Here is a 24,338-nt window from a genome sequence, read left to right on the forward strand (position 1 = left end):
GAGGGTTTAATAAGAACCATCGCTGTCGGATCGTAGAATCATTCGATTCGATGTGGGAGTGTTCATTGAGACCTGCTCTTCGATGCACAACCCAATAGAGATTGGGCCAAGTGAAAATAGGCTCAAGATTCTGAGATTAATGCAGAGGAAATTGTGAGAAAGTAGCTAGTTATTATCAAAGGGTGTTTTGAAGCTGTCGATCTCGAATAGCGAGAGATTTAACATAAATTAAATTATGATCGGCAAGGATAAATTTCACCAAGGAGTTCTTCCCTCGACATTATCTGAACTATATAAAGATTTTTAATTAATTTTACTAAGTATTATTTTCTAAAATTCAATGTAATATCTAGAGGGTAAGAAATCAAGGGCGTTGTAATACCCTGAAAACTATCTGTAAGGACACCAAGTATGCCGATGGCACTTTTTCCTTTACCAAGATAAGAAACCAAACTGTAAATGTAGTACCATGGAGAACTAAGTGATTGTCCAGCGGCACTGTAGGCTTTTTCATCATATGAAATCAATACGGTACTGTTTCGGATAGAAAAGTTAACCGAACAGCATCGAGAATTCGTGTACAACTATTTTGGTTCCCTACTTATAAAAGCCTAACCATCAGAGGCGTCGTTTTTGGGATAAAATGGAGATCTGCGTGACATAATAATGTAGGCTCAACGATATTGCAGCAGAGACACCAGAGCATTGACTCACTGACTGTCCTGCATTCTGAAGAAGAAAGAGTCAGGCTATCATCTTTCAGCTTATGTAAGCTGTTAAAATTCCTTATCATGACAGGGTTAGACGAGGTGATGCTTGCTGTGTAGAGAGCGAGTCTATTGCGCAGAGGATACCTCATAATAAATACTAAACTAATATACATGAATCATGTAATTTTACTTTTAGAGTAGGCATTAGGGGATTTACTCAAAGTATTTTGGTCTCGGTAATTAGATTAACGAACATTGTCCAATAAATTACTTGTAAATTGTACTTTGTAGATATGGTAAGGATTGTATTTCAAATTTTTTTTTGATGAGTTTTTTTTTTAATGAATTTTTAATGAGTACAACCAGATATCTTCTGCTCTAACTACATATTGTTCAAAAAATTAGACATTTCCATTGCTCTTGTTTAATCCACTACCACGAATGTATTCTACGTTCAGTCTACGTATAGCTACGTTCTTCAGCTATATTGCAGTATTATCTGACATAAATGTATAAATACCCGCATATCCATAGATGCTATGAAAATGTAATATCGTAATAATAATTAGTGTTGCCGACATCACCCACCCAAAGGCATTTCCATTTGCGCCAATTTTAAGGATCCATTTCATTTGCATGATGCGCCCGACGAAAATTGGCGAAATTAATCACAAAATGTTTTACACCGAAACGAGTTGACGGTAATTGGAATTTCGCTTAGCTCGGTGGCATGTAGCAAAAGTCGGCGATGGGCTCGCAAATACTCGCGCTGCTGTTATTGCGGTCAGTTCGATTGCCTCGGTCGTGTAGTGAATCGTTGACAGCTAACAGGAACATTTGTTGTCGGTTTGAAACGTGTAATTTCCGAGTTTTGGTTGCAAATTTTGACATGCATTCATTTGTACAGGTAAAGAATTGCATTTTAATTGGAATATTTATTCGTAGAAAAAATGTAAATCAATAAATAAAATGGATTTTACTTTCGTATAAGTTTGTGTCAATACTAAAGTATACGCAGTGCTGCTGGTTTGTTAATAAAAAGTTTAGTTTTTTGTAGTAGTTGTCTAGGCTCTAAAACAATATTCAAGAAGTTTACAAAGAGCACACATTTTAGTTGTAAAGTTCAAAAAGTCATAAACAAAATCCTCGAATTAAAAATTATTCAATTCGTGAATATTTTCAATTAAGTCAAAAGTTTGTAGATTATAATTATATGAAGCAAATTCTCCGCACAGTCTTTTTCTCAATAAATAATAGTTAAAAGCACAAAACTCAATTCTGTTCCAAGAACATTACTGATCCAGTGATTAGAGTTGCTGTTGTAATTGACCCAAATTTTGAACCAATATGTCAGAATAGATAAAACATGAATCACCAGCCGTGTCATAAATAAGTAAGAGCCAAGCCAAATTTGCCTAAATTGTGTTCGGATTGGTACCGCTTCTACCATATTCTCTTGATTTGACTCCTAGCGATTCTTCAGCGATCTCAGAACTCAAAAAAATGGTCTGAGAAAATTTAAGTTGTTATCATTGGTACTGAGGCGTACTTTGAAAAAATATCCAACCGCAATTTAAAAATTATATCAAGATTACGACAATCTTGTATTCCCAATACCAAACTGAAGTTTTGTAGTTTAGTATTAGCACTTTATAGCTTGTTACTTAACAGGATTTTTTGGTTGTGGATATGATCCGACACTACCATAGTTTCAAGAAGTATGTGTACCAAGTTCCATCAAGATATTACAAGTTTTACTCAAGTTATGGCTTGAGACGGATAAAGGACATTCGGATTTCCATTTATCTCGTCATGCTGTTTATAACTCTATATTTATCTGAATTGTTTAGAGGTCAATTAGTTGAATATTGAGATCAGGATATTTGGTATAATATGAGAACATGAGGATTTTCATCTAAGAACTTCCATGAGTGATTTTAGTGCATTTACATATTTCTATAAGAGATTCGAAGAGAAGATATGCATATATTGTTTATACTTTAAGTGCGGGTAGCCCCCTATGCAAAAAACGATGTCAGTGAGGTCTGAGGGAAGATGTAAAGGGTGTTTCAATAAGAGCGCTGTAAAAAAAACAAAAACGGTTTGGGATAACAATTAAATTCTTTATTCCGGTGAAAGTACATTCGATGCCATTATGTATGGACCTAAAACCAATTTTCCACGATTTTCAAGTATAAATAGTGCCGTAATTTCACGTTCGATATTCGTACGAAGTTTATCAATCGTCGCATAGACCATAAACATTGGAAGCACTATGGCCCAATGACGATACTGCTGCAATTTCACGTTCGATATTCATACGAATTTCATCAATCTTCGCTGGCTTGTTGGCATAGACCATAGACTTGACGTAGCCCCTACAGGAAATAGTCTAACGGAGTTAAATCGCCCGACCGAGGCGGCCAATTGACAGGGACATTTCGTGATATAACACGTTCACCAAACTTGGTTTTCAATAAATCGATTGTGACATTCGGTGTGTGGCTTATGGCGCCGTCCTGTTGGAACCACATGTTGTCCAAGTCCATATTATCCAATTTGGGCAAAAAATATTCGGTTATTATTGAGCGGTAGTGAGTCCCATTCACAATAAAGTGCCGGTCCCAATGCCGCCGCCGGTCCATAAACCGCACCAAACCATAATTTTTTCGGGATGCAATTGTGACTTATTGCGTACGTGTGGATTGCTGCCTGACCAATAACGCATATTTTACTTATTGACGAAGCCATTCAGCCTGAAATGAGCCTCATCGCTGAAGATACATTTTCGATGAAAATCCGGATCATTTTCAAGTTCTTGCTCAGTCCAATTCACGAACATACGACGATTCTGAGGCTCAAGCGGCTTCAGTTCTTGCGTCAATTTGATCTTGTAAGGATGTAGGTCAACATTTATTCGCTAAATACGCCACAACGACGTCACATAGATGCCTCACTCTTGGACGACGACGTGTGAGAGACTGATTTGGGTCTTCCTCAATTGATGCGCTAGCGGTAGCAATATTCCCGACACTACGGGCACTTCCTTGTCTCACTGGCACGGGAACATTTTGTACTGTGCCTGTGGATTCAAATTGTTACACTAGACGCTCAATTGCTGATCCGACAGGACGATTATGACGATCATAAAGCGGATGTAGAGCTCTTAAAGTTGAGGCCATTGACTCCTTATTTCTGTAGTTAACTTTAATAATTTCGATTCGTTGTTGGATCGTATATCGTTTCCTGATTGAATGGCAAACCTTACTTAAAAGAAATGTCAAAAAATATGGCGTCGTTTGCTCTCCCTATCGGTCTACTTTGGTAGCGTCCTATTGGAAAACCCATTATTTCACATGCTTTCAATTGTTAGAAATTTCGAAGGCGTCTTCCCTTGGGCTGCGTCTGAACCAAGTACTTACTTTTGATAAATCGCTTCGACAATATGTTTCACACCCTTTAAATGTTTACATAAATGTTCGATAACATTTATTCAGTTTTACCAGAATTTAACCTTGCTTTACTTGTTTGCTTTTACAGTGATTTAATCAAGAACTCGTTCAATGTTCTACTCGTATGACCAAAATATCAATGACTTGCAATTTTATTAAATTCAAATTGCACCCATTAGCAAGTTTTAAAGTATCGCTGCCATTAAACGAATATCAACAACGCCACCCATAAATGAAAGCATAATTCGTCTTCATTAAATCGTTTTAATTTTATTGAATAGAAACACCAAAGTTTCGCTTGTAATTGATTGATTATTTTAATTATTAGCATTTTCGAGAGGACGGGCACAGGAAAATTGCGATACAATTTCAATTGAACAGTTATGTTTCACATACATACATACTAAATATGTATGGATTCATACGCGTTTATATGTAGGAATAGTAAATATTTTTATTTGTTTGGCAGTTATAATATGATTTGGGGGTAGGCAAATTCTGGTAAATACAGTTATACATTCGAAAGCTTATTGGATTATGGCAACAATATTTACTTATGCAAATTCGTTTTTTTGTTTTGTCTGACAAACGTGTAAATTTTAGCAAATATATGAACAAGTTATTGTCATTGTGTACATCGATAGGATTTCAGTTTACTTTAAACGGCGTATTTATGCATATTCTCGCATATTCTTCAATTTCTCTTGTCGTTTTCGATTTGTAGAGGCAACGAGAATTATATATAGACTTTTATGCTTTTATATTTTTGCGCTTAAATTACTTAATTTCGTTTTAGCTAAAAATTAATTACGTAAAAAAATGAACTTAAACATTCATGAGCAACATAACGCACACATATCAAATACGCTTAACAGAGTTAAAATATTACAACAACATTATAAAGAGCTAAACTTAACACATCACAATAAGAAACTAACACTACAATCTTAGTAGGTAGTAGCAAAGGCTTGCACTAAAACTACACTGCTTAACAAGCTAAGGCTTACAAATCAAATTTGAACTTAGGATTGCAAATTGGAACGGTACTCTGGTACCGCTGTTAATTTGCGATTCGCTTTTTGCTAATAAGCTAACTAAGAACTAAAGCTAAACTAAGTAAAATATTACATTATATGCATACAACTTACAAGCTATCTATAGTAGTGGCACCCCAGTGGGAAAATCTAAATATGGATTAGGCGACAGAACAGCTCTAGTGTAGTGAAATGAACTGCGTTAGTGCTGTGTTAAAAGTGCTGTGTAAAAGCGATTAGCTATTGTAACTAACTATTGGCAAAATCAAAAAAAAAAAAAAAAAACAAGTAAGGAAAGGCTAAGTTCGGTTGCAACCGAACATTTTATACTCTCGCAATTTATTGCTATATTTTTATTAAGATAACACACAATTTGACTCACATATTCGGCATATACATATATATTATAAAGTCCATTTAAAGTTTAAAACCCCTAATATTAGTTATATGGAACAAGGGTTAGCAAGTTATGAGCCGATTTTAACCATTTCTGGTACAGAGAAAGATTTCCTCTGAATTAAAATATCTGAGAGATTTACCGACATTTTCGTTGAAAAATTACCATAAGGCACGGAGTTCTTCATATTCGATATCTAGGGCTTTGAAAAGTTACAGACCGATTTCGAAAATTTTTTCACAAGTGATGCCACTATGATCTGCTCTATGGGCGCTAGTGTATTTGTGCAAAGTTTTATTTCACTATCTTCATTGGTTCCATATGTATATGTTATAAAGTGAAGGAATCAGATGGAATTCAAAATTGAGTTATATGGGAAGTTGTCATTGTTGTGAACCGATTTTATCCATTTTCCACACGTATCATCAGGTTGTCAAGAAAATATTATAAACCGAATTTCATTGAAATCTGTCGAGTAGTTCCTGAGATATGGTTTTAGATCCATAAGTGGGCGATGTCACGCCCGTTTTCCATTTTGTGAAAAGATCTGAGTGCAGCTTCCCACTGGTATTTGTTCTGTAAAATTTAGTGTTTCTGCCGTTTTTCGTTAGTGAGTTAACAGACTTTTAGTAATTTTAAACCTAACCTTTGTATGGGAGGTGGGCGTGGTTATTAACCGATTTCAACTATTTTCATAATGTATGGTGGGGTACGTAAGAGAACCGACTGCAGAAAGTTTGTTTTATATAGCATTATTGGCTTGCGAGATATATACAAAAAACCTGTTTGGAGGCGGGGCCACACCCACTAGAGCGATCCTTTGTACCAAATTTTACTTTTATAACTTTATTTATAGCTTAGTTATGACACTTTATATGTTTTCGGTTTTCGTCATTTTGTGGGCGTGGTAGTCGGCCGATTTCGCCCATTCTCAATACCAACCGTCTCATGGTGTCAAAGAATATGTGTACCAAGTTTCATTAGGATATCTCCATTTTACTCAAGTTATCGCTTGCACAGACGGACGGACGGACAGAGATCCAGATTTCAAATCTACTCGTCACCCTGATCACTTTGGTATAAATGACTCTATATCTAACTCTTTTAGTTTTAGGTGTTACAAACAACCGTTATGTGAACAAAACTATTATACTCTCTTAGCAACTTTGTTGCGAGAGTATAAAAAATCATTAAATCAAGGCATCACTATATTTCAGCGAGTACTAGATTAGCCGATTTCATGAACTTTTTATAAACTCTAGCGCAAACTCTAATTAATATTAAAGATAGATACTAATTTGAGCTCAATGAAGTGACATACGGCAGCGGTCGAATAATTGATACTGTTATCTCAGCAAATAATATATAAATAGAACAAATCATATATGCATATATATATATACACATATATATGTACATATATATTGCCGCAGTATTGTGAATTAAGCGTGATAAGAGCACAAAAACGAAAGATAAAATTTAATTATGCACAGTGAAAGTCATTCACATATTACACACCATACACTTTCCCACTGGGTAAGCCAAGCGCCTAAATATAGGCAACACTTTTCATTATACATCCTGCGTAATAATAACGACATTCATTTACATACATATCTTTAGCAAATATTTCATTGGCGGAGGCTTACGTCTTTTAGCGCTTAGCTGGTTGAACTGGCAATTACATTGTTTTTGTATATAAATAAACATATACTCACTTATATATATGTATATATGCGTGTGTGTATATTTTACAAGCAATATTGTGAGATTTTCAAGTGATTTCAAGCTCACTTGCGTGTGTATTAAACCTGTCAGAAGCTGCACATAATCTAATACAAATACGTAGTTGTTGACGCAAGCAATGCATGTTGCAGGCGCCTGTCTTTGCGCTTTAGTTCATTTCCCACAATTGTGTCTTACTATAGGAGGAACTTTATTGCGAGCGCATTCAATAATATGTGGTGGGCTCTCGCGAATCGAGTAGTTCATTGCTGCACCGATGACCCATTGTGATCCGCAGTGTTTGGTATGGCAGTGGTCTTCCCTCGTTCAGATTCGCCGTGACATAGATGAGATATGTCTCACCGGGTGTCAGATTGAATATGGTACGCGTTTCGAGTGGAGAACTGCAATTGCAAACAGAATGGATAGTGATTAATGCGATGGAAAGAATAAACTATTCTTTAATAAACTTAGATTCTAGAACACCTTTTGAGTATCTCTTTACTAGTATCATATCGCACCCTTTCTTTTCTTCTGTTCTAGTTATCTTTTTCCAATTTGTTTAATGTTTTGCGAACAAACTCTATCAACTTTAGTCTTCTCTAAGGTCCTATGCGCTCAAACTCCAGAATTATTCGTTGTTGTTGTTGTTGTTTAGCGGTTATCCAAACCTGCCTGAACTAGCAAACATACATAGATCAATTGTCATCTAACGGAAGGCCCAGGAAACGAGCTGTATCGACAGGGTCGGACCGAAGGCGAAAGGAGTGTTAGATAAGTGCGGTTAAGTGGGCATGCAAAAAGGTGTTAAGTGTCATGCGGGGACTCTTTGCATGCAGGATCTATATTGGGTATTCAGGGAGGGTTAAGTCTGCATAGCTACGAATTTAAACTAATCAAGTTCGGTGTCTGCAATTGGTGGTGATGCGACTCCAACTGCGCCATTCACGGGGAGGGGGTCTATGAAGATGTTAATAGCTCCTCTGTGAATGGTGTTCAGTGCTTGTTAAAAGTCCGTCGCGTCCGAAGTCCGGCCGGTATACATAGTTCTGTAAATCGTCGACGCATTTCTGGAGTGTACTCTTGGTGGCTCTGGGAAGCGGCTCGGCTTCCATCAAGTGACTGCAGGCATGGTTTCTGCGAAAACAAAATTTCGGTTGTCCGCAGAACTGTATTTTGACAAGTCTCAAGCTTCCCTAGCTGTGTCCTACTCCACCAAGACGACCATATAGGGGCGGCGTAGTTTATGGCCGGCTAGCGACTTGAGGATCTTATTGGGGCTCTGTACCTTGGTGACAAACGCGGTCGCATGGAGAGGGAAGGAGTACAGGCTATACACCGTAATTCCCAAATTCTTTGATTTTTAATGTAATCGACGGAAATTTTTAATAGGGGAGAATATTAGGCTCCTGGCAGTAAAGAAGCAAGAAAAGTCGAGGAGGTAGGCGTTTACTTTCGGACACATGTCATAGATTCCATTGCCCGACGTCATTATCATACAATCATCGGAGTAAGACGTGACTGAGTTACGTATTACATGCCACTACAACCGGACATGAATAGACATCTAGAGCAGTACCTTCGAAGATCTTTTAATACAGTCGCTTGTGTACTTTGACAATTTTGACTCAGTGGATCCAACAAACTCCTGGTTTCTTTATGATCTTATCAAATAATTATGTTTCAACTTGTTATAACTACATCTCTTCGTTTGTAATAAGCTAATTGTGTAGACCTACTTTACATTATAACTCTACAAGGGCATACAAAATGTGCAAACTCACCTTTTTGAACGTTCGAAGCATTTAATGGATTGAAATAGCGGATGCTGCACCACACGCCGTCCAAAGTCGAGGCAGTAGTTCGTGTAATCGATAGAGCTCCGATTACGCTGCGGCAAATTGAACACAATTACACAGTACCTGAAACGCCATAAACATACGCGCAATTAACACAGATATCGACGGATGTCAGCATCCATACAGCCGAACAAGTGCGTATTTCGAACAGCATTATGCCATAAACAGGCCACAGAAACCGCAAAACAAATGCATGCAGCACGAGTAGGAAATGTGGCAAGATGCATATCGTAGTTGAGACCGCAGCATAGATTGAGATGCGCATTCCAATTATGCGGTTTCGTTGTTGATAATGTTGCAAATGTAATGAGAGAACAAATACGATTCGGTTTAAGTAGTAGTTGAAGCAATAAAAGAGAAGTGCATTTAATGTGCGGAAGTGCAACGGATTATTCTATTTCCATGATAAAGCAAATAAAAGTGAAATTTGTCTAATTGCATTCATTTTCTACGAGACAAATAAGCGCGTATACACACCTGATTGCTCGGCTGTCCGGCGAACTGTACCATGCAATCGTGGCTACGGAACAGCGGGTGCTGACCTCGAAAACAGTGATGTCAGCCGGCAGCTCTGGCAGGTGCTGAAAGATGCCAGTTGTGGTGACAGCTAACTGTTAAAAAATATATATTTATAGTGTAAATTGAATTCAAATCATTGCAAGGCTTCTACTTACTCCCACTTTGTGTGCCCGCAGCGTCTCATCTACGTTACTGGGCGTGAAGCGCGCTATATACCGCTGACCCTTATACACTTCCGATAGTCGTATATATGTGGGCCTATATATGCCGGTCGCGTTGCCCATGAGTGTGCGATTACGTAGTATTTTTATATCGATTTCGCTACCGCCACACGGCACAATGAGATAACGCAGCTGCAGAGCTACTAATGGCAAAACTGTTTCTTTCCCAGGAACCTGAGAATTCAAAAGCATATACATATACTTTCTGTATGCAGTGATCAATAAAATAAAAACGGTATTTTATGATTAAAGTGTTTTGTAAGGATTTCACTTCATAATCCTATACTCCTGAAATTGTTCACAAGTGTATATTATCTTTGTTCACCTCACGATGGTTTGCAAAGCCTTACGATATTATCAGATATATGGGAGCTAGTTATGATCCGATTTTAACCATTTTTAACACAGAGACTCTTTATTAGAAGAAAAAGATTTCCTCCGAATTTCTATAAAATATCTGTTAGATTTACCTATATTTTCGATAAAAATTTATTCATTGGTACTGAGGAACTTTGAGAAATCTGGGGGCTTGAAAAGTTATAATCCAATGTTATATTACCAATGCAGTATTTTTACATTGTTTTATTTCTAGATCTTAATTGGTTCTGGATTTATATGTATTTAAGGATATTGCAAAGTGAACGAATGCGATTGAATGCAATATTGATATGTAAGGAAAGTAGGCGTGGTAGTTTATGCCCATTTTCAATCTTACTATCAAGTTGTCAAGAAAATCTTTTTTACCAATTAGTAGAGTGGTTTCTGAGATTCTTTTCTGTATCATCTCCCCTGTAATGGTGTTTGTGAAGTTTTCCGATTTTCATATGTTTTTGCTTTATAAAGCTTAATTAGTTTACGAGAAATGTGCGGGTCGATGGCCACTTTCCAAAAAAACTTGATCCAAATATGCCCTCCTCTAATGTGATGCTGCATCAACTTTCATACCTTTATTTATGGCTTTCGAATTCACCAGATTGTCGCAAGTTGTGAGGTCAATGGCATTTCACTCTGTTTTTATTTTCTCCCAAAGTTCTTCTATACTTCTTATTTCAAACGTTTTAGGTGCTGGAACATTTTCTTGACTAGATTTGCGACATGCCAAAAATACCATTTTAAGGCAATTTATTCTTCCGAATATGAGAGCAAAATCTTCTCCACTATATTGAAGTAGTCTGGGGCACACCTTTTTTTATATCCAGAATATCGAACCAACCCAATATTTTCCTAAGGCATTCAATATTTTTAACTGTTTTTATAGTGTATATGGTATAGAAGTCATAATTTTTGCTTCAGATCTAAACAAGTTCAAGGTAATATATTGTTGAGATCCTTCGACGTAAAAAAATATATATTTTTGGTTGGCGAATCAAAAGGTTGTCGAACTTTTGGAATTTATTTCGCTTATTGTCTCTTTTCTTCGTTATGTTTTAAAGTGAACTGCTGAACATTTTTTTTCAAACGACGTAGTATACTAACTACGCTCTTTCCCTAGTTTTATTCTTAATTTTTACCTTTATTTATGGCTTAGTTATAGCTGTTTATAAGTTTTCGATTATCACAATTATAGGGGCGTGGCAATAATTCTACAATTTGTAGTATCAACCAACTTATGATCGCAAGGAATATGTGATAAGATAAGATTATGATATCTCTAGTTTTACTCAGGTTATCGCCTGCACGGACGGACAGACAGACATCCGGATTTCAACTCGTCTCGTCGTGCTCATTATTTTGATATACATATATATGTATAGAAGCCTAATCTCGTTTAGTTTTAGGTAACATGAACAAGGCCACAGAACATTAATTTTTGAGATCTAGCGAACATAATACGATTATTGGATTTTGGGAAGAGATATGTGAAGATCTATGAAGATCTACTTCCATTCCCCTGACAATATATCATGTAGATTGAGCAAGATTTGATGTATCTTAACGAATGGTACAGTCCATAAAAAGATGATATATTAGGATTGTCGTTCCTCTGATACCTCCACCAACTTACTAGTCATTATATGGGATCTTCTTCTAGATTTCTAGAAATTCTTTTGTTGAAGAGTACATGTGACACTTCTAATTATTCATTGCTTGCTATATTCATAAGTTATGGTACTAATTTTCTTGATAATCTTATCAGTATCGTATTCGTAAGCTCGGCACCATTTGGCAAATATCCTCATCCAGATAAAAACAGTCCATACAAAAGTATGGCCATAGTTTTACCAGACAGACCGGTTAGCAATAATTATTGCCTGTGGAGATGAGGACAAATTTTAATTGCCAACTACTGCAGTCTGATGATAAGCTCCTACCACACAGATTGCGAAAGACTGACTGACTGAATTCAGCCATATATGTACATATTAATAAGAAATTGAAAATAGATATCCTTGGCTTAATATGCTTGTGACGCACTCACCTTAAAACTGAAGACCTGCACGCCGTTCAGACCAGATATTTTCCTCATAGTCAGCATATTGTCGTTGAGCGCCACCGGATGCGTACGGTTGTAATCCACTTGTGCGGAGGCAATGTGAAATGTGAGATTTTGGCGGCGAGTGTGAACTCCAAAGATGTCCAGGTAATATGTGAGATTCGGCAGCACTCCCCTCAGCAGCTGTTGCGTGTGGGCGCCCGTACAGATAATGTTAACGTTGCGTACATCTGCCTCAGCGGTGAATATATGTGAATAAATGAAAGTTACCAGTGGGATATGAGATGAGATGAATGTCCTCAATGCAATTACAAGCAACCGCAGTTGCGTGGTAACTCACCAATTTTCTTAGCACGCTCCGGTGGCCTTAACCAAATGTAGTCCACCACAGAGCCGGGATAGCAGTTGGCTGGCGCACCGCCATTTTCATGGGCCGTCGCACTTGTGAAGTAGTCATTGACGGCGTTACAGAAATTCAATTGCCGCCGCTGCGTATTCACCACCAGGCAGTAATGCACCGCATGGAAATCGAATTTACTGCACCGTAAAGAGAGAGTGCGCACACAGGACGAAGAAAGTCAATCAGTGATCAATGCATATATTTTACTTTTAAAGCGCTATGTGAGTATGTAAATTGGTAATCGGGCACTCACCTCTTGTCCCACTTGACAATCATCTGACGATTGCGCACCAGATTCTGCGTGCGTATGCGTATGTGATGCGTGCGATTGAGCAGCGGCCAGCTGGACTGCGGATGTGCTGCATGCGCCTCGATTTTGATGGAGCCGCGCTGGCGGGCCTGCACGAATATATCATACTGGCCGCGCAGCGCACAGGGCAGCACCACGGTGTGTTGATCCGATTTGAGTGAACGCGATAAATTTACTGCGGAGTGAAGACAAAGTGAGGCAATGCATGAATGTATGATAAACCGAACGACCAGGCAAAGATTAATGCAAATGCGCACGTCAAAGTGATGAAAGGGCAGTTAGTGGATAAATGCGGACAGGCATGCGAAGCAGAGAAACGCAAAGAATATGTGTAAAGTCAAATTAACTGCACTGAGAAGCCAAGGAATGAAAATTAAAGGAAACTGAATTTGTGTTCAAATAAACGCCATGGCGTATGAGTAACTTAAAGCTGTCAAGGAACGTAAATGACTCATAATACTTACCAGTTTGATTGTAGTAAATCTTGCGCACGACCTGCTGCGAGAAGTTGATGGTGAGCGGTGCTGAGGAATTTATGTTTAGCAAAAATCTGAAAAATGGAAAAATTAGAAATTTGTATTTAAAAAAACATATAAATTTACACAGATTGATGGAAGAGAAGATGTTTTTTTAATTTTATTATAAAAATGCAAATATTTTTATAAGGATATTTTGTTTGAAAACCAAGCCATTTTGTTAATTTTTGATCTTTTTCAATAATCGTTTAATAACCTTTTTGATTTTATTTGATTCAGCTACACATTTGACCGGAATCATGTCAGCAGTTAGTGAACTTTTTATTGGCACCACCCAAGACAGCACATAACTCCGTTAATTTTCAATATTTTTGTAAAAAAATATCTTAAAATATGACTGAAAATATAACTTATAATGTCAAAAAAAATCCAAACATTCAATCGCGTACTTTCTTAAAAAAAAATTCACGAAAATCGCCTAATTTTTCATGGGTTTCTTAAGACTACAGGGAAACCGATGAGACAACGAAAAGATTGCTGCAAGTTAAGGGGTCAATGGCATGTCACTCAGATTTTATTTTCCCTCAAAGCTCTTCCATACTTCTTGTTTCAAACGTTTTAGCTGCTTCTTGACTAGATTTGGGACATGATTAGGATCATACTCCTAAATAAAATACCATTTTAAGGCAATTTACTCTCCGGAATGTGATAGTATATTCTTCTCAAGTATATTAACGTAGTCTGGGGCACACTTTTATCCTGAATATCGGACCAACTCAATATCTTCACGATGTACGTGTATACGATCGAAATCATAATTTTTCCTGCAGATCTAAACAAGTTAAATATAGTTTCATCAGACCACAGTACGTTATTCCGTCCATTATTATACAAGTATTTTTATACTCTCGCAACAAAAGTTGCTAAAGAGAGTATTATAGTTTTGTTCACATAACGGTTGTTTGTAACACCCAAAACTAAACGAGTTAGATATAGGGTTATATATACCAAAGTGATCAGGGTGAAGAGTGGAGTTCAAATCCGAATGTCTGTCTGTCCGTCCGTCCGTCCGTCCGTCTGTGCAAGCTGTAACTTGAGTAAAAATTAAGATATCTTGATGAAACTTGGCACACTTATTTCTTGGCACCATAGGAAGGTTGCTTTCGAAAATGAGCAAAATCGGACCACTGCCACGCCCACAAAATGGCGAAAACCGAAAACACATAAAGTGCCATAACTAAACCATAAATAAAGCTATGGAAATAAAATTTGGTATGTTGGATCGCACTATGAAGGGGCATATTTGGATGTAATTTTTTTGGGGAAGTGTGCGTGGCCCCGCCCCCTACTAAGTTTTTTGCACATATCTCGCAAACAAATAGAGCTATATAAACCAAACTTTCTGCAGTCTTTTTTTTAGCCACTTCCTAATGCAGTCCAAAAATGAAAGAAATCGGATCATAACCACGCCCACCTCCCATACAAAAGTTCGGTTGAAAATTACTAAAAGTGGGTTAACTCACTAACGGAAAACGTCAGAAACACTAAATTTCACATAAGAAATGGCAGATGAAAGCTGCACTCAGATTTTTTTACAAAATGGAAAATGGGCGTGGCGTCGCCCACTTATGGGTCAAAAACCATATCTCAGGAACTACTCGACCGATTGGTTTATAATAGTTTCCTTACATCCAAATGATATGTTGTGAAAATAGGCCAAACTGCTTCACAACCACGCTTACTTCCTATATACCAGAACTTTGAAGATCTGAATCGTTTACATTATAATATATAAAGTAAGCACTAGTGGAGATATCGGTGCAGAACTTTGCACAAATACTATGTTTATAGTGTGTCAGCTCCATTCTAAAAATCACCGAAATCGGTCCATAGGTTTTAAAGGCCCCATATATCGAACACGAGGACCTCGGTGCTTCTAACCTAATATTATGGTTTCCAACTTTCAATGGACTTAATACAATATGTATGACGAATATGTGGGTCAAATTGTGTATTATATAATATAAATAAAGTTAAATAAATAAATTGCGAGAGTATAAAATGTTCGGTTACACCCGAACTTATCCCTTCCTTACTTGTTTTTAATTAGAACAGAACTTTCCCGATCCTTTTCAATGAGTATATTCCTTATTGTCCGACTAGCCACTGATGCATACAATATATTATTGAGATCCTTCGATGAAAAAAAATATTTATATTTGGTGTTTAGATCAAAAGTTCGTCGTACTTTCGAGATATGTTTTGCTTATAGTATTTTTCTTCGTTATGTCCTTAAAGTGAACTGCTGAATAAGTTTTTTTAACCGAAGCAGTGCATTAATTCAGCTCGTTCCCTATTTTTTCATCGTTTTTAATTTTTTCTAAAATTAAAAGTCTACATTTGTGTAATTCACCCCGCGACCAATTCTGAATACAATCAAATAGATTCAAAAGTAACTTCATTTTTATAGGTTATCATGAAAATGAAGAAAAATCTATGTGAGGCAATCTATTAGAAATATATGCATGTATTTTCTACAGATATTCAATATGCTGAATGAAGTTAACAACCTATTTGCATATAATATTTTATTACAAACACCGCAGGGACATATCTCGAGGTTAACAGCTGTTACAATATATTTATTATACATATACTTGTACCACAAAAGAAAAGGCCCTAAGCAATGAGCAAATAAACCCGTAATCGGTCACACGGCATCATTAAATTTACCACAACATTAATTAACACGCTCCGAGGTGCGAGGTGTGTTTTTAAGCGACATTTAGATATATAACACAAAAAAAAACTTACACATATATATACATACATATGTATGTATGTATGTACGTATGTATTGTGCCTAGTACCTTTTGTGCATGTAATTACCATTTTGATGTTTCAATTTGCACGCGGCGCTTGTAAATATATTCACATAATTAATTTCCCTCTTCCCGCCACATATTAGTCTTCCTTACAAACAACCAACAACCAACCATGTACAATAAGAGACAAAATTGAAATATTATAATTTCATATGCCGCAATTTGCAACAATGTTGCAAGTTGACAGAGTGTGGAATACTCAATCACATGCGCCACTGCACTTTTTCCTTGACTCGTGGCTCCGTTCGCTAAGTTATCAACGGCGGTTGTAGGATTGCCTGCGGCTTGATGAGCTTGTGTCAAAGATTTTGACAGGCTATTCTGTGCACAGCGTTGTCTCACATGATCACAAGATGCAGTGTAGTAAAAAAGTTGCAAATGGTGCAGCGCTTTATGTGTATTCTGAAGACCAAGAGTTATTAGAATATAAAAAAATTATGCTGTTTAGGTCGATCCTACTCCACTCCCAATTTTGACGATTATAATTCGTTGTTTACGGACACGAGGTCACACTCGGGGGTTTGCTAATAAGTAAGTTGAGGTTTCTTAAATATCTAAAATCATTCAGACAATGTTGAAAGTTGAAGGTCAAGATGATCCTCAAAATATGTCGATCTATTTCTATTAATTTATGTCCAAAGATGAATATAATAAAATGAGGGAGATACAAAGGAAAGGAAATACACGTATATATAATGGACCCTGATGTAAAAGTACTGTACTTAAAGTTCGATAACTTACCAGGTGTTACCGTGAAATACAAACAATTAGTAAACATAGTGATATGTATGGCTATAGAGTAGTTGAATTATGGATTTAATTATAACAAATTTCAAAGTGTTGTACATATTAAGACCATATGCAACCATCTCTACAAGGTTAGCATAGTTTAAGTGGCTATACCAGAGTGACACTTTAAAAAAAAATCCAATCCAGGTATAAACCTTACAGCATCGCCCACTTATTGGTCAAAAACCATATCTCAGCAACTACTCGACCGATTTTAATGAAATACGGTATATAATATTTTCTTGACATCCTGACAACACGGATGAAATGATGACGGCGAAATTGGTATCTTCACTTATGGAAAATTTTTCGAAATCGGACTATAACTTTTCAAGGCCCCGGATATCTACATGAAGAACTCAGTGCCTAAGATAATTTTTCACCTAAAATATGGGCAAATCTTTCATATATTTTAATTTAATTGAAAGGGAATCTTTTTCTTCTAACAGTGTGTCTTTGTACCAAAAATTATTAAAATCGGGTCATAACTTTCCCTAACTCCCATATACCTAATTATAGGTTTTTCAAAATTACGATGGGCATATTTCGGTTAATATGTGCACCAAATTCAGTATCCAAATCTTGGATATAATGTATGTTGGTGGTGAAAATGAGTGAAATTGGTTTAGGAATTACCTCAGCCCTCATAAACCTTGTATGATTATTTTCGTTATTCTATTGGACTTTATGCCGAATATATGGGTCAAATTATGTGATATCTTAATAAAACTAAAGCAATAAAAAGCGGAAATATAAAATGTTCGGTTGCACCCGAACTAAGCATTTACGTACTTGTTTTTCAATATTTTTGTAAAAAAAAAAAGAAAATTTTAAATATAACTGAAAATATACTTTATAATGTCCAAAAAACTTCGAAACATTCCATCGAGCACTTTCTTTTAAAAAATTCACGAAAATCGCCTAATTTTTCATGGGTTACACTGGAAGACATTCTGCCATTAAGTAAACGGAAATTCTCATTTTAAATTTTCCCGCTGAGAATATTTCAAAATTTTTTTCTATTGTTTATTACTTATTTGGCAGAATTTTTTTTTCCTAAGCCTCTTAAGAATATTTCTTAAATCGGACCACAACAACAACTATCACAACGATCCATATAACACCACTTTAACCAAAACTATAAATAATGTCGGCATCAGCATTACACCTTTCTGACCACCAGCGATTATATAATATCAGGTGCAATCAAGCAAATTCTTTAGCTTTTCTTTCACTCTCACCCTCTTCAATAAATATACGTTGCGTCCGCACTTAAACACTTCAGCTTTCTTGCCACTTTGGTGAGCATTTGTACATTATAATTTTATTAATACCGTTACAGCTTTCTGCAGCTGCACGCAAATTGTATTACCTTCGAGGAAAACTCCATTCCGGTAAATCATTGGCTTTGTGCATAAGTTAACAAACTCATAATAAATACATCCGTATTGGCCTGGATGCCTTCCAATTCCCCAGCTGCTTTTCCATTTCCTTTTGCCCTTACTGCAACTAACTATGTTGTATGAAATCAAAAACTCAATTTATACCTAGCAATGTCTACGGGAAATGACCATCTAAGATAAAAGCGGAAATACATTTAGCCTAGTTGTTTGTGTGCTGCTCCCTCTCGCGTTTCCAACGTGGCAGTGAACGGCAGCAGAAACGCAAAAGTATTTTCAATTTATTTTGCAAAAGATTTGTTTACATTCACAGATTATTAAATGAGCAAAATGCGATTATGGAACACCAAAAGCTTCACCATACTTACAGGGCGACTGCGCCTGTGTGGGTGGGAGTATATGTATATACAAATTATGCACAATATGGTAGACAAGCTGATGAACTAACCAACTACATAAATGGTGTAGACATGACGGATAGTCGGTAATATAATGTAAATGTAGAGCTTTATGGCGCGCATTAGTATCGTTGTGGCATACCACAATTGACCATGCTGTCCTACTAACTATGGCTTACTTGTCTACTTGGTTCTGTAATAAAGTAATTAAAGGATTTAAAATAATTTCAACTATATACCAATAATACTCGGCATACATTTGTAGAATGAAAGACTGAATTTGTATGCTTAGCCATTCATATTGGTGGGTAATTTAGTTATATAATATATTCTTAATGAATAATAATTTTGTTATAATAATATCATAATTGATTGTGTTTCTGCCATGAAGGAGCTGGCCACAATGCCAACAAACTGTTCGGAGTCCATTTTTGAAAGCTGGTAACTCTGTGCCATAATGTCTCTGTTCAAATTCAACATCACTAAAAATTATTTAAAAGAAGTAAGGAAAGGCTAAGTTAGGTTGTGACCGAACATTTTATACTCTCGCAATTTATTGAAGAAATTTATTAAGATACCATATAATTTGACCCATATATTCGGTATAAAGTCCAATAGAAAAACGAAAATCATCATATATGGTATGTACGGGCAATTTATAAGCCATTAAGCCCATCGTATTTTTGAAAATCCTATAATTAGCTATATGAGAGCTAGGGGAAGTTATGACCTGACCATTTCTGATACAAATATCTGAGAGATTTACCGATATTTTCGGTGAACAAATACCATAAAGCACTGAGTTCTTCATTTTCGATACCCGTGACATTGAAAAGTTATAGTCCGATTTCGACAATTTTATCACAAGTGATGAGTGAATTTTATTCCACTATCTTCAGATGGAATTCAAAATCAGTTATATGGGATTATCGTGGTTGTGAACCGATTTCATCCATTTTCCACACATGTCATCAGCGAATTTCATTTAAATCTGTCGAGTGGTTACTGAGATATCGTTTTTGACCCATAAGTGGGGGACGCCACTTCCATTTTCCATTTTGTAAAAAGATCTGAGTGCAGCTTCTTTCTGCTATTTCTTCTGTAAAATTTAGTGTTTTTGACGTTTTTCGTTAGTGAGTTAACGCACTTTTAGTAATTTTCAACCTAAACTTTGTATGGGATGTGCGCATGATTATTATACGATTTCTTTCATTTTTGGACTGTATTAAGAAGTGGCTAACAGAAACGACTGCAGAAAGTTTGGTATATATACCTTCATTGGTTTGCGAAATATATACAAAAAACCTATTTGGGGGCCACGCCCACTTTCCAAAAAAATTACATTCAAATATGACCTTTACTAAACATTCTGTTTTTTTAAATAGGTGGCAACTCTATCACGAATTAGGATACAGTTCAAGATTTGCAGTATACTTAGCTTGTTATTTAAAAGAATGAAAGGTAAACATCGCTATAGTACTACAAACGATTTTAAATTTTTTGGAATAATCCCGGAATTTCACTTTCCCGAAAATGTTTAAGCATGAAACCGATTTTTATCTTTTCCAATCAAAAGGAACTGCCTGAATGACATCTGAGACATTCTTGAAACGCGAAAAGCAAACGCTGAGTGTAGTTGGTGTGTGGCCAGCTCCGAGCGCTGCATACTGTTCAATGCTCCTTCGCATCGCAACCGCCAATTGTTGGCATTATTGCTGCTTTGCTTGTTTACCAATACGCTAATACCATAATACCAATAGAAGTAGCTGTCATAACAGAATAACAAATACAATTTAAACTCCAATAAAATTCCATGGAATTCTCTGGATTTCTTTATTTTCCGCCGTTTTCATATTAAAGCAAGATTGTGTGTGATGCGTTTAGCGGAAGAGCAGCAGAAGCCCATAGCAAATATACTACAAGAAATTTCCCCATTGGCGATACGTAATATTAGAAGGATATCGATAAATCGAAGCGGTTAGTTTAATGGCAGACAAAAGTTTAAATTTATTTAATTTAGTTGTCAATACAGAACACTCGAAGAAGTTTGATATTGTAGATGGAAATCGAACCATGGCCACGCCCACAAAATGGTGTTAACCGAATAGTTATGTAGTGCTATAACTAATCCATAAATGAGACTATATAAGTAATTTTTGATACAGGAGATCACTATAATACATATTTGGTAGACATCTTTTTGAGAGAGAGAGAGGGCTTGGAACGTTAAATATTTTGTAGAAAATATCTCGCGAACGAGTAAAGTTATATAAATCAAACTTACTGAAAACATATCCACCCAGTAGCTTATTATAGGACAAGGAACTGTGTAAAATCGGATGATATCCACGCCCACTTGGGTTTGGTTTATACAAAGGATATGTTGAAAACTACTAAAGATGCTTTAATTCAGTGACGTTAAATGTAAGAATAACGGTATTTAATAGCTAAGATGTCACAAACCAGCGCCACTCAAATTGTTATTACAAATGGAAAATGGACATAACACCCTATTGGGTCAGAAAAAAATATCTCACGAACCGCTCAACTGCGTACAACGTAATGTGGTTCATATTACTTTATTAAAATATTGATGCTTCAGTTTGAAAAGGGGAAATCGGTTTACCACCACCTACTTCCAATATTACAATTTTTTTAATTTCATCTGATTCGTTGGGTTTACAATATAAATATCAAACACCAATCAAGATATCGGAATGAATCATTGCACAAATACTTCATAGAAGATATTGCATCGTTCATCTATGAATTTTGAAATCGGACTATAACTTTTCAAGGCCCAAAAATTCAGACATATATCGATAATAAAGACCTCAAACCTATGTTCGAATTTTTATCAAAAATATCGATGTATCTCTAGGATATCTTTATAAAATTTAGACCATTTATTTGAAGCCAACTAATTTTAAAATAGAGTGTTCCAACTAACCAAGTAAAGTGATTAATCACCGAAACGACCCATTTCTTATTCTTAAAAGTTATAATTCATCCTTCCTAAGTACATAAGTATTTATGTGTCAAGATTTAACTATGGATAGCGTATAGACTCAAATAAAAACAAGAAAAAACGTTAACTTCGGCTGTACCGAAGCTAATATACCCTTTATACACAGATGCATTTAAGTAAAAAAAGAAAACATTTTACTAATTCTTTTTAGCCGGGTTGTTTGCTAGAAACATTAAGGTTATATAGTTAACCGATCTGAACCATTTCTTCGGAGATTATATTATTACCTTAAGCAGTAATCCCTGTCAAATTTCGTGAAGATACCACGTCAAATTCGAAAATTTTCCATACAAACCATTGATTCCGATCGTTCGGTTTGTATGGCAGCTATATGATATAGTGAACCGATCTCAAAATTTTTTTCGGATATTAAATTATTTCTATGAGCAATAACTCACACCAAATTTTGTGAAGATATGTAGTAAAATGCGGAAGTTTTCCATACAAGTTCTTGATTCCGATAGTTCAGTTTGTATGGCAGCTATATGATATAGTGTTCCGATAAATGAGCAGCTTCTTGAAGAGAAAATAACATCTGCAAAATTTCAAAACCGTATCTTAAAAACTTAAAGACTAGTTCGTATATATACAGACATACAGACGGACGGACGGACAGACAGACGGACATGGCTAAATCGACTCAGTTCAAGATACTGATCATTTATATATATACTATATAGGGCCTCCGGCGCTTCCTTCTGGGTGTTACAAACTTCGTGACAAACTTAATATACCGTGTTAATATACAGTTTATCCTTTACGGTAATAAAATTAAGTTCCCAAATAAATTTTTGGTGTTAACACCGCAGTTGTTTTTATTGTTTAAAATAAATTTTTGAAAATTCCAACTCTATTCTGTGAGCAATCTATGAAATGTCTGAGACGATCTCTTTAAATTAAGCAGTAAGTGAGTAATAGACTTTTCGCACAGCCAAGTTAATTGATCAATTAAAATTTTAATTGAGAAACCAGTTTTTGCCCTTCTCACTCCCGGCTACTCTATAATCGATCAGCTGTTATACATTTTTGTTTTTGCTTTAACCACAACCATTATTTCCAGCAGCGACATCTACTTTCGAGTAGTATCACTGCTATTTCGCATAATTGCATTTCATTTTCAACTCGATTAAAATTCGATTCAAAATTAATGTAGAAATATTAGATTATTATTTTATATGGTAAATCGATCTAAATCAGCGCTTTAATCGAGCAAATACCGTTTAATTGATCAATTAGCTGCTGTGCGAAAAGGTTATACGTGATCAAGTGACAAGATTCATGATAATAGAACATGATAATAGATTGATTGTTTAAGTGGCCTTTGGATATAGCTTTAATTTTGTATAAATATACGAAAATAAGTGCAGTCGTATGGACGTGGTTGAAGCCAACTCCGTGTATAACGTTACTTTTTAAATACAAAGAAGAAATTTTTAATTCATTGAACAATTCATATGACAGAGACCTAGTAAAAACTTGGCTGTACGTTAATGAGAACATTTACCAAACGAATGTCAAAAATTGACCAAATATGCTTATCATCGGATAACGTAAACGTTTGAAATTTTGTGAATATTTTCTATTTATCTCTTCTGAAATATGTAATATGAAAGTGAAATTTCTGTTCAAAAATATATTTTCGAATGTTTTCAAATGAGAATTAGGTCCCCACATTTGGTGTTTGAATAATTGTCTAGTAGCAAGCTAAACGGAATTCAAAACCAGCTATAAGAATAATGACTTCTGTCCGCTAGAAAATAGCTAAAGTACCCTATATTATGATACCCTAATTCTAACATATGGTCCATCAAATGTACTTGATGTCGCCATATGGCCTTAACTTACACAACACTGAATTTACTGAGCCAATCAAGAGGATTAAGTTGAATTTATCGCTTGTAATTGGTACAATATCGAGTGAATCTTTTACAGTTACTAAATTTTAATCGAATATATTTTAGTTTATCCTTTACGGTAATAAAGAAACAATAACCCGAGTGCATACATAACGTTTGCTCTAGCCGAATTGCTCGTACAAATCAACAGCATGGGCAACACTGCAAGCACTTGTTAATGTATGCTCTCATAAAAGGCGCAAATTGGGAGTGACATCAAGTCTTTATTGTTATCGCTGAATTGTCGGCAGCATTAAAACATTTATTGCAAGTAGACACAATCGAATAAAGTTGCTGTGAAATGCCAACTACTTGTGTCCTTCCCAACGACCACAACGCATGTGAGTCGTCCCGAATTAAGTATTTCAGGGATCTTAAGAAATATTACGACGGCGAAAAGATGGAT

At 35.9% G+C, this 24,338-nt stretch overlaps 1 protein-coding gene across 2 annotated transcripts in view; it reads right to left on the reverse strand.

Annotated features, from left to right (window-relative positions):
• Positions 1 to 4,934: 4,934 nt before the first annotated feature.
• LOC105216326 (uncharacterized) overlaps positions 4,935 to 24,338 on the reverse strand; it is a 49,608-nt gene continuing 30,204 nt past the window's right edge. For both annotated transcript variants that reach the window (XM_054234105.1, XM_011190763.3), the window contains exons 3-10: positions 13,526 to 13,611; positions 13,005 to 13,236; positions 12,692 to 12,888; positions 12,337 to 12,581; positions 9,852 to 10,091; positions 9,655 to 9,788; positions 9,103 to 9,240; positions 4,935 to 7,722 (exon numbers count right to left, since the gene is read on the reverse strand). In XM_054234105.1, the coding sequence (XP_054090080.1) occupies positions 7,545 to 7,722; positions 9,103 to 9,240; positions 9,655 to 9,788; positions 9,852 to 10,091; positions 12,337 to 12,581; positions 12,692 to 12,888; positions 13,005 to 13,236; positions 13,526 to 13,611 (1,450 nt within the window). In that variant the 3' untranslated portion in view covers positions 4,935 to 7,544. The remainder of the gene's footprint in view (positions 7,723 to 9,102; positions 9,241 to 9,654; positions 9,789 to 9,851; positions 10,092 to 12,336; positions 12,582 to 12,691; positions 12,889 to 13,004; positions 13,237 to 13,525; positions 13,612 to 24,338) is intronic.

This window comes from Zeugodacus cucurbitae, chromosome 6 (genome assembly GCF_028554725.1).
Source record: "Zeugodacus cucurbitae isolate PBARC_wt_2022May chromosome 6, idZeuCucr1.2, whole genome shotgun sequence".
Taxonomy (NCBI): Eukaryota; Metazoa; Arthropoda; class Insecta; order Diptera; family Tephritidae; genus Zeugodacus; species Zeugodacus cucurbitae.